Source organism: Gorilla gorilla, chromosome 22 (assembly GCF_029281585.2).
Source record: "Gorilla gorilla gorilla isolate KB3781 chromosome 22, NHGRI_mGorGor1-v2.1_pri, whole genome shotgun sequence".
NCBI classification, from domain to species: Eukaryota; Metazoa; Chordata; class Mammalia; order Primates; family Hominidae; genus Gorilla; species Gorilla gorilla.
In genome coordinates this window covers 35,652,313-35,664,628 of record NC_073246.2, presented here as the reverse complement: position 1 = coordinate 35,664,628, position 12,316 = coordinate 35,652,313, and the positions used below count along the sequence as shown (strand labels likewise).

Genomic DNA, 12,316 nt, shown 5'->3' with positions numbered 1-12,316 from the left:
CTTATTTCAGTCCTGAGCTGAACAAATGAACTATAAAAACATTCTGAGGCACTCTAAGGAATTTGAACATCCCCTGATTAATTTAATGATAAGGATGACTACTAAAAAATTTAGGTGAGCTATTGCTATGCTATTCTGACTGTGCTAAGAAGAAAGTCGGTCAGGCGCAGTGCCCACCCCCGGAATCTCAGCATTTTGGGAGGCTGAGGTGGGCAGATCACCTGAGGTCAGGAGCTCGAGACCAGCCTGGCCAACATGGCAACACCCTGTCTCTACTAAAAATACAAAAATTAGCCAAGCGTGGGGGTTCATGCCTGTAGTCCCAGCTACTAAGGAGGCTGAGGCAGGAGAATAGGCTGAACCTGGGAAGTGGAGGTTGCAGTGAGCCAAGATGGCACCATTGCACTCCAGTCTGGATGAAAGAGCGAGACTCCATCTCAAAAGTAATAATAATAATAATAATAATAATAAATGAAAAAAGGAAAATCCCTCTCTTTTGAAGATACAAGCTAAAATATTTGCAGTAGAAATTATATAATAACTAACATATGGCTTAAAATAATCAAAGAGGCTGGGCGTGGTGGCTCACGCCTGTAATTCCAGCACTTTGGGAGGCTGAGGCAGGTGGATCATCTGAGGTTGGGAGTTCAAGACCAGCCTGACCAACATGGAGAAACCCTGTCCTACTACAAATACAAAATTAGCCGGGCATGGTGGTGCATGCCTGTAATCCTTGCTACTCAGGAGGCTGAGGCAGGAGAATTGCTTGAACCTGGGAGGTGGAGGTTGCGGTGAGCCGAGATCACACCACTGCACTCCAGCCTGGGCAACTAGAGTAAAACTCCGTCTCAAAAAAAAAAAAAAGAAAAAGAAATCAAAGAAAGGGAGAGCCAAGACTGGTCACGAGTTCAGAATTGTTAAGTTGTATTATCACTCCTTCAGAATTCATTGTATTAATCTGCTTTTGTACTTTTCAAAATCGAGAGGGGAAATAGTATTATAAAAGAGGCAATCATTACAACTCATTGAAATTAAGCAAATTCTACATATTCCCCCATAAAAAACGGTACTAATCTAAAACCCATGAGGCCACACCAATCTAAGCAAGTTTCTACTTTATCCAAACCAAAGAACTTTTCATTCCTTACCATATTGAAGCCAGCTGAGCCTGTGGCAAACTTGATTGCATAAGAATAGTTCTTGCTTGGGGGCCTAAACAGGAACCAGGAAAAGGACATACAGATGAGTCAGCAAATACTCACCGTACAGGAGGACCAGGGTTCTGCGTATATGGACTACTCCATGACCTCATGCAATCACAATGCTTTAAATAACATTTGCTACTACTGCAGGGGCTTTGTAAAAAGGAAATTAAGCCCCAATGAAAAAGAGGAGAAACACAGAGCACAGCATCTGACACATAATAAATTTTTGTTAAATGGATGTTTGATAAAGAATGACCATGTGAAAGATTTAGAGTTTCAAAATATAACCTGACCTTTTGTCCACATTACCATCTTTATTTGTATTGGGCTTTATTTACAAACTTGAAACTTATTCTCTTTAAGTTTAACATCTTTTGCCGCTGCTACCACCTGCTGTCTCCACCCTGCTCAACCTCAGGCAAATTCAGGGAAGATTCGGAGAATCTTAGAGGAGGAAGGGACCTCGGAGAGATCGCCGGGAAACTGTTTCACTAAACAGACTTAAAAAGAAAAAAAAAAGTTGCAGGAAGCGCTAATAGCCAGGAGTAAAACACATTTCCAGCCTGGTGTGGTCACTCGTGCCTGTAATCCCAGCATTTTGGGAGGCTGAGGCAGGCAAATGGCTCGAGCTCAGGAGTTCAAGACCAGATGGCAAAACCCCATCTCCACCAAAAGTGCAAAAAATTAGCTGGGAATGGTGGCATGAGCCTGTGGTCACAGTTACTCGGGATGCTGAAGTAGGAGGATCGCTTGAGCACCAGAGGCGGAGGCTGCAGTGAGCCAAGATTATGCCACTGCACTCCATCCTGGGCAACAGAGTGAGACACTGTCTCAATTAAAAAAAAAAAAACAAAACACATTTCCTATGTTAGCCAAGAAAAAAAAAAAAAAGAAGAATGCCTGGAATTTCTACTCTTCTCTCAAAATAAGCTCTCATTTCTTAAAATAATCACAAACATCTTCACTTCTGGTATGAAAGTGGCCTTAGACATCAGACAAACGCACAGTAGGAGACTCAGTTTAAATAAACAGTCGAGAGGGAGAAATAAATACGTCTTCCTTTCCAGCACTGCCTCTCAAGGTGTGGTCCCAGGAAGACTGCTGGACAGAGGAATGGAAGGCTGTGGCAATTTTGTTGGGAAGATTCTGGTGAATATGTTTTTGCTTTTTGCTATTTCATTATTCAAACGTCACCTCATCAAAAACCACAAAACTGGATGTGTTTTTGCATGGCCAGCAGTAGAGGTCAGGGAACCAAGGAGCTGCAGGCTCTAGTCCTGGCTTAGTCTAGACTTTGCTGAGTGACTGGGCGAGGTAGTCTGGACCCTAGTTTGCTCATTTCAGATAAACCGGTCTATGATCCACTGGGGCAGTGAGCTTAGCATCACATTAGCACATGAGAGGTGCTCTAATGGCAGGTAACATTACTGACAATAGTTCAACTTTTATTTACATATAAAATCCTGACAGAAAAGCACACATACAGATACATGTGGATATATACATGTGCACATGTATACAGCTGAATTAATTTTCCAAAGTGAAAATACTCAAACACTATGGAGGTCATGAAAGAGAGTATAATCGCACCCCAGATGCCCCTATTTGGCTCTCTTTTAGACTCACCTACCGCCAAGGTAGCCTAACTTCTAACCAAATAGCCTGTCCGCTGTTCCACCTGGCTTATTTTGCTCAATATATTGTCATGTAGAGTTGTACAACATTAATCCTCACTGCTATGCAGTGTATCATTGTGTCATTACATCCTAATTCATTGTCCATTCTACTGTTTTCTTTTCTTTTTTTTTTTTTTTTTTTGAGATGGAGTCTCGCTCTGTCACCCAGGCTGGAGTGCAGTGGCGCCATCTTGGCTCCCTGCAACCTCCACCACCCGGGTTCAATGATTCTTCTGCCTCAGCCTCCTGAATAGCTGGGACTACAGGCATGCGCCACCACACCTGGCTAATTTTTCTATTTTTTTTTAGTAGAGACAGGGTTTCCCCATGTTGGCCAAGCTGGTCTCGAACTCCTGACCTCACGTGATCCACCCGCCTTGGCCTCCCAAAGTGCTGGGATTACAGGTATGAGTCACTGTGCCCGGCCTGTCCATTACACTGTTGATAGGCATTCAGTTAGTCTTCAATTAGGGCTACTATTAATAGTGAGCATTCTAACTTTTGGTGAATATATGAACACATTCCTGCTGGATGTGTGTGCGTACATGAGCATGTGTGTGTTTTGGGAGCATCTAAGAATAAAAAACAATCTACTGAATTCATGTGAAGATTCTAAAGGACTGTGGTACAATGGAATGAGCAAAGTTCAGGTAACATTGTATCTAGAATGTTGGTAACAAAGTAGAATTAACAAAACTTTAGTGGGTGATTTAATTTACACTTGTAACAATTGCCCTTACTCCAGAACTATAAAAAAGGAAGTTAATATTTTATCTATTACACATAAAAAGCCTAACAATAAATGTGAAGAAGTAGCTCTAAACCTGGATATCAGGAGACTTGGATTCTAGTCCTGACTCCCTAATGGCATGTGACATTAACAAAACTACTTTAACTTTCTAAAATGAAGTTCTTCCATCTGTGAAATGAGGAAAATAATCTACAACAGGGATTGGTAAATTATAGCCCTTAGGCCAGATCTGGCCCACTGCCTGTTTTGGTAAGCAAAGTTTTATTAAAACAGCCATATCCACTGATATAAGCATGATATATGGCTGTTGTCATGCTACGATGGCAAAGTTGAGTAGTTGCAGCAGAGAACATATGACCTATGAGCCTAAAATATTTATTGTGCTATTCTTTACAGAAAATGTTTGCCAATCCCCACACTAGAAGATCACAATTATCTCTTGTAATTCTACTATTTGTCTACATATGTCCTAAATCAACATTGCAAAATATTAAAAATAGATCAGCAACGGCTAAGATAGCATCTTAGCACATTTGGACAACACACAGTTGAGCTTTGAGTGCACAGAACTCTTCTGTGGAAACCTAGGTACATAAAGGGATATTGGTTTTGGAGTACTGGCTTATAAGGGAACATAGGAATAAAACCAGAAATCCCAAGCACACAAACCCCACTTCTGGCATCCATGTTTGGGCAGGGAAGTATGGCTAGAAAGGAGAGAGTAACTACATGAAATGAGCTTTATTTAAAACAGTGACTAAGACTTTAGCTTTTCTGATTAATAGATGAATTACCAAATAGCATATTCATTGTTTCAGAATGCAACAATAAAATACCTCTTTGAGAAGAAGGGCTAGCATTATTAACAGGAATACCAGAGTTCTAGAGCTTCTTACATAACCTTAATTAAAGAATGACCCCTCTCTATTTTATAAGGCTGTCTCTTTTAAGGGCATGCAACAGTTACACATCAAGCCATGAAGGAAGAACAGGGTGTCCAACAGGATGTATCGGCTAAATCAACCCAGATAGTCAGTGGGGTAAACAGTGCCACTGTTAAGGCCAGATGCAGTGGCTCATGCCTATAATCCCACCACTTTGGGAGGCAGAGGTAAGCAGATCGCTTAAGCTCAGGAGTTCAAGACCAGCCTGGGGAACATGGCAAAACCCAGTTTCTACAAAAAATACAAAAAATTAGCTGGGCACGGTGGCACATGCCTGTAGTCCCAGCTACTGGGGGGCTGAGGTGGGAGGATCCCCCGAGCCTGGGAAATCCAGGCAGCAGTGAACCATGATTATGTCACTGTACTTCAGCCTGGGTGCCTGTAATCCCAGTACTTTGGGAGGACAAGGTGGTAGGACTGCTTGAGGTCAGGAGTTCAAAACCAGCCTGGACAACAAAGATCCCACCTCTAAAGAAAACTTTTTTAAAAAAATTAGCCAGGTGTGGTGGTGCATGCATGCCTGTAGTCCCTGCTACTCAGGAGGCTAAGGTGAGAGGATTGCTTGAGCCCAGGAGTTCAAGGCTGCAGTGAGCTACTATCGCAGCACAGCACTCCAGCCTGGGTAACAAAGCAAGTCTCTGTTTCAAAAAAAGAAAGAAAAGAAGTGCTTTTTAGCTCCTGAAAACAAAAACCCACAAAAAACAAAAGCAAGAAGGATGAAAAACAAGAGATTACAAATATAAATTATATATTTATTTTGGGCCATGTTATATACTGAAACCTTTTCTCAACTTTCTTGATATTTTGCTTCTCCTGCAGCTGAGTGAACTGCTTTGGGGATTCTGACTTCATAAAATTATTTTTATAATTGTGATCAAGACAATGACCTTTATGTTCCATCCACCTCAACAAATCAGCTGTTTCCATCAACATTCTAATTTAGTATAAAACATACTTTATATTGATTCCTAAGTACATAAAGGGAAAAAAAATTAAATTTCTATTGTTTATTCCCATTTTAAAATTTACTGTAATAAATTATTCTACTTGACATGACTATACAAAGGTCTGGCTCAAAAGTAAAATTCCCACCTTAAATTCTTGCTGGATCAAAGTAGCAATAAGTATGCAGATAAGCAATATCAAAATCTGCTTTCTTTCCAGTATATTTCAAATTTTACTTTCTGCCTCAGATATTTAAAAGTTCTAAATGCTCAAGTGCCTGGGTCATTATATTTGGAATGTAGATACTGCATTTCATTCATAAAACACACATCCTACCAAGAAAGAGGGAATTTCTCAATCAATGTCTCAACTGAATACTATTTTAATCAACTCACAGCAAACACCAACGTTTTCAAGAAATATTTTTGGATTCATTGGCAATGTAGTTCTGGGTTTGTATGGAGCACTGGTGTCAAACAAACCATGTAAAACAGTACTTAAAAATATGCTATTAAATATACCTTCAGTGGGCCGGGTGTGGTGGCTAATGCCTGTAATCCCAGCACTTTGGGAGGCTGAGGTGGGTGGATCACCTGAGTTCAGGAGTTTGAGACCAGCCTGAGCAACATGGTGAAACCCTGCTTCTACTAAAAATACAAAATTAGCCGGGAGTGGTGGTACATGCCTGTAATCCCAGCTACTTGGGAGGCTGAGGCAGGAGACTCACTTGAACCCAGGAGGTGGAGATTGCAGTGAGCTGAGATCACACCACTGCACTCCGGCCTGGGCAACAAGAGTGAAGCTCCATCTCAAAAAAAAAAAAAGCAGAGCCTGCATAAGCTAGGCTGGTTTTGACAGCTATTGCTTTATGAGGCAGTATGACACATCAAGAATCTGTGTGTATTTACTATTCACCCATTCAAACATAAATACATGCTTATTTGGGGTGACTGCTGAGATCCTTAAAGGGACCAGAGTTCAAGATTAGATTAGAACCCTTCAAAATCTCGTCCAACTCTGACATTTTTAAACATAAGATACCTTTTTTCTTTTGGGAGTAAAAATTGCAATTTTAAGTAACAGCAAGGAAAAAATAGTAAGAATCATTTCTTAAAAGTGTTTTGGATTATAATCCTCCCCTTACCCCACTCCACCACACAGGAAACCTAATTTTTTTCCCTTCCTTTCATATTTGTCAGAGGGCAGTTAGTTTTTCCCTTTAACATTTAATATTCATATCAGAGGTCTCTATTTTCTTTTATTAAAGTTATGCTTTTCTTTGTAACTTTCCTTTTTTTTTTTTTTTTTTTGAGATAGAGTCTCACTCTGCAGCCCAGGATGGAGTGCAGTGGCATGATCTTGGCTCACTGCAACCGCCTCCCGGGTTCCAGCAATTCTCCTGCCTCAGTAGCTGGGATTACAGGTGCCCACCACCACACCCGGCTAATTTTTGTATTTTTAGTAGAGACCATGTTGGCCAGGCTGGTCTTGAACTCCTGACCTCAGGTGATCCACCCACCTCAGCCTCCCAAAGTGCTGGGACTGGGATTACAGGCGTGAGCCACTGCACCCAGCCTTCTTTATAACTTTCTAACAAGTATTTAAACCTTCGTGAGAAAAATTTTGAACAGTATGCTAAAATTCCTGTCTATCCTTCTGACGTAGATAACAGAATCATTCTTCTTTTAAAAAAATCCATTGAGATCACCTAAGTTAACTCTGGCCTTTTATATTAATAGATAAAGAAATATCCAAAGTGGTGAGCCCTATCTAGGCAGTGACAGAGCCATGTTCTCAACTCCCTGCTTTCACCCTGCCGGCCGCCTCTAACTCTAACCTAGTGAACAGACAGCTTCAAGTTCATCAAGTTCAAAGCTGGACTTCAGAAGTTGAAGCTAGTTTTTGTTCAAAGAAATGTTTCTTTGCTAGTGCCTTGATTTGCATATCAGTGGCTTTCAGCGTACAGGAGTATCCCTGGTCTATATTCCATTTTACCACAAAGCAATGGGGCATGAGAGAATGATATAACTATGTAAAGAGTTATCAGTGGATAAGAACATGAGATAACAGAGACAATGGAAACACTGCCAAGAAATAAGCACACAGACATGGAAAATATCTATGACCCAATATCTAGAAACAGTTTACATTGAAAACAAGGATCATATTTCACTAATTTTTATTTGTAAATACCTGTTAAGTGTCCACTCATAGTTTTGTCATGACTATTGAATAATTGCCTGTATTTCAGTCTTGATGACTGAGGAACAGCCCATTCTGCCACTGGTGGGACACTGTGGGGAAAAGAAAAAGGAGAGAAAGAGGATTATCCATAAGGAACAGCCTGGTAAAGTTCCTTAATGACAGTAAACTAAGAACTTCTCTAGATAATCATATCTAACTTTCATATTTTATTCATTTTATTATCACTATTTCTGATTTTTTTTGCCATGGGTATTTCCCATTTTTAAGATCATAAACATTTCCCTCAAATAGATAATTATTTTTCCAGAATCATGGATAAACACAATAGACTGAGAGGCTGTTTCAAGTTGTATATATAATAATTTAAAGGTTCTATAAAAGTATGAAAAACCTCTCGTAACTGAGGTAATACAATAATATCCAGGCTATTCTAATTTCTAAAACACTTCTTTTTTGGTTAAAAAGCAATGCTAAAAGCAAACCAATAACTGCCTTTAAAGGTACTAATTCTCCAAAATGTTTTAACTTTCTACACATGAATATACAGGACCCATTTCTTAATGAAGTGAAATTACTCCATTCTGGTAAGTTTAAATTCAGACCCATTGGACAGTTTCCCAGAGAGAGAGAGAGAACAGAACATTTCCATGGTCACACATAAGCAGAGTGGGAATGGAGACAGCTTCACTTTCTCGACTACAATCCAGTACTGATCTCTCCTTGCCAATGTGCCACAATCCTGACCTGGCCCAAGGACACACTTGCCAGTAGTTAGGCTGGGTCTACACTTCCTTAGTGATTAGTTCCTCAGATGCCACTGTCCACACAAATATCACACTGGTACCAATGGCTTGTTAAGCTTCGACATCTGAATTAAACCCAATGGCTGAGCTCAGACAGTAAAAATGGCATTCCCCTTCCAGGACAGATTACAGCTAATGCTCTGTCTGCAATTTCACTTCAATAAAAATATCTATTTCAAACATGTAAAAGCACAATCTTACTGAAATACTGAACTTTTCAATCATCATTTCCATGTGTTATCTATGCACTTATACCTATTATATACAGTTCAAGTATAGGAAATACCTCCCAAACACTCGAGAAGTACTTATATGAATTCACCTTTTTCAATTTTTATGAATTTCCTAATAAAAAACACTTACCATGATCTATTCTGCTGTAGGTACTTCTGCACCAACTCTCTCATGTTAACTAACTAATATTTTGCTGATTCCAACTCCCACCTATTTGTCAAGAAGCTAACTATCTAGTTGTTACACGCCAGGAATGTTGGGTGTTACATACACAAGTTGTCCCAGATTACACTTATCACATCAGAGTTTTCTGCCAAATTCCTGAGAATTTAAATAGACTAAAAACTCATGAAGATGTACCCAAAAGTCCAATACTGCATTGCAAAAATTGGCTAGAAATTTAAGTTATTAAAAAGGTGACAACGTAAAACAGTTGTTTCAATAGCACTAATGTTTGCTAATACTGATAGTTTATTCATTGTAATGTCACAAATCAATAAAGCAGATTTCAAAATTGCTTCTGCAAAGTCATAATAAACTCAAAACTTCAGCATGGTATAGGAAAATTTTTTTTTTTTTTAAGAAACAGACTTGCCGTGTCGCCCAGGCTGGAATGCAATGCCGCGATCTCAGCTCACTGCAACCTCCACCTCCTGGATTCAAGCAATTCTCTTGCCTCAGCCTCCCGAGTAGCTGGGATTACAGGCGCCCGCCACCACGCCCAGCTAATTTTTTGTATTTTTAGTAGAGACAGGGTTTCACCATGTTGGCCAGGCTGGTCTCGAACTCCTGACCTTGTGATCTGCCCACCTCGGCCTACCAAAGTGCTGGGATTACAGGCGTGAGCCACTGCACCCAGCCCAGGAGAATTTTTTTTAAAAAGGAACTTAGTGTAAGATGATATAGGTTTAACTCTCAGCTCCAACATGCACTAAGCTGTAAACTATGGGTGAGGACTAGAGCTTCTCTGGGTGTGCTTCCTCATGCACCATCTTGAGACATCTACTGCATAGGTAGCTATGGGGTTGAATAGGATTAATGACGTGCCTGGCAAAGTAGATGCCCAATACGTATTCAGGCATCTTAAGGGTAAAACCGCAATTAAATGGAACACAAATAAATACCTGTATCCTACAATTAAGTTTTTTAGAGAAAACTTGCATAGTTAAGAACACACGCCTTAAAATCAGACATAACTCAGTTTGACTCAGCTCTGTCACTTATGAGTTACGTTCTGTTGCACGAGTAACATAATGTCTCTGAGCTTGTCCCTCATCTATAACAGAGAGTAACAGAATCATCTCATGGGGAAGAATGAGTTAATGTAAAGCTTTTGGCACAGTGCTTTTCAGTTTATGGATTTTCTTTAAATCATTTTTAAAAGGTAATGAAGGCATCACTGAATTATATTCAACATGCTTTTCTCTTGAAAGTGGGAAAATGACTTGATTCACTTAACAATTTCTAGTGAGGATTGACACAAGACAGGATAAATTCCAAAAGCTTTTTTTTTTTTTTAGGCAGGGTCACCCAGGCAAGAGTGCAGTGGCACAATCACAGCTTACTGCAGCCTCGATCTCCCTGGCTCCAGCCATCCTCCCATCTCATTTTTAAATTTCTGTATCGACAAGGTCTCCCTATGTTGCCCAGGCTGGTCTCAAACTCATGAGCTCAAGCGATCCTCCTGCCTCAGCCTCTTAAGAGTGCTGGGATTACAGGCGTGATGCCACCACACCCAGCCCAAAAGTTCTGAGATGGCTTAAAAGAGACTTAATTTCTCTTCTTAATGTAGCAGTATGCAAGGGTAAAACATAGGAGTAAAATAAAATAAAAATATGAAAGGTAATAATTGAAACCAAGGTTGGCCAAAACGTAAGCAATAATGTCATGTCAGCTTTAATAAAATTGAGCCACACATTTGATTAATGTGAATTGTCCACTATCTGGATAATTTTTTTCATAATAAATCACCTTTAATAGGTTTTTACTAATTACCCATATAAACTCCACAAGATTATCTGAGATAGAATTAAAAATAAGGCCAACTATAACTCCAATCTTCATACAAAAATTTTATACATAAACTTGTAAATCATAAACACATAAAATAGTTCATTTGCTTTTTTCCCTTATACCCAGAATTTTATCTTACTGTTTTTAAACACTTTATTACTATCCATTTGTTATCCTCTTTAAAAAAAAAAAAAAATACACAAAGCCTTTAAGGAAATGTTATGTCCTTGATTTCTCTCATCTCCGCAACAAATTAATGACAAAAACTAGTGACACTATCCAGAAATTAAGAAAATTATTATTAGCACTCTACAAAAGCCTACAAAAAAGATGACAACAACAAAAAGAATATAGATGATTCATGGTCAAATTTATGATTTAATCAGTTAACAGCCTTAACCAAACTTCCCATTTAAAAACAAGCAAACTTACCTGGCCACATCAAATGACTGTGCCTTTTGTAATTTAGTGTTTAGTTGTGACCCTGGACCAGATCTACTAAAGGAAGAACTCTTTGGCAATGTGGCTGCTGTAAAAATAAATGTTGAATAATTTTAATTCTACAAAGATAAGAAACTTTCCCCTATTTACAAAAATTAAAATGCACAGTCAACAAATCTGAGGCAGAAATAAATCCCCCTTCTTGCCAGCCTAGACTGAAAAGAGCTTTTCCCTCCTTACCCTCTGTCCTCCTGCCAAAAAGGTTTCTAGATTTACTTGTTCTACTGAAAATCACCTTACTATGTAGTAATGCTGATTTCCATAAAATTTCACTCTTCATTAAACATTTTGTACCACATTTTATAGGACCTTTTCCAACAGTTAAAGAGGTAACAGCTTAAATATATAAAATGGTATTTTATTCACTGCACTGAAGGAGCTGAGTATTAGTTCCAGATGTAAGAGCCAAGAAGTCACAAACTGTAGTCTTGGCCAGATAACATGTGACACTAGGGAAGGTCAGCTTTTGTGTCTGATTATCACTGGGGTTGGTTAGTTGAGTGTCAGAAAAAAAACACTGCATCTTAGCCACATTCCCTCACTCTTGCCTGATGGCAAATGACTTGCAACATTTGCCATTAGCCACAAAAGAATAGAAGACTCAGAGTGTGTGGATTTGCTTATGCTCCTGGAAAAACAACTGCACACACTTTCTGGGCTACCATCATGTCCACAGTCATGGTCATATATGCAAGATGAACTACATGTGACAAGAAAAAATCTAAAAAAAGGAGGTACATTTAGCTTATTTGGCCATAACTTAAATATATATCCTGATAAATATACAACAAATTCAGGGGGCCAAAGGCACAGAAATGTTTCAAGTATGATGCTAAAACCCATGTCGTCAATACTGAATTTACTTAGATGTAGTCAAAGTACTTTAAAAATAATACTTTCCATATTGATAAGAATTCATTAAGATGTTAGACCAAGGCTATCTACATCTAGACCAAGGCTATCTACATCTACAGTTTTATACTTTAACTAAAGGAAAAAAGACTTAATAAAGTCTCAAAGTGGAATTAATTAAACCAGA

The 12,316-nt window shown here is 39.1% G+C and overlaps 1 protein-coding gene across 12 annotated transcripts in view; it reads right to left on the bottom strand.

Moving 5' to 3' along the window:
- ITSN1 (intersectin 1) overlaps positions 1-12,316 on the bottom strand; it is a 258,350-nt gene that overhangs the window by 137,674 nt on the left and 108,360 nt on the right. For all 12 annotated transcript variants that reach the window (XM_019017661.4, XM_019017665.4, XM_019017662.4 and 9 more), the window contains 3 exons: positions 11,209-11,305; positions 7,715-7,815; positions 1,149-1,212 (listed from right to left, as the gene is read on the bottom strand). In XM_019017661.4, coding sequence (XP_018873206.1) covers positions 1,149-1,212; positions 7,715-7,815; positions 11,209-11,305 — 262 coding nt within the window. The remainder of the gene's footprint in view (positions 1-1,148; positions 1,213-7,714; positions 7,816-11,208; positions 11,306-12,316) is intronic.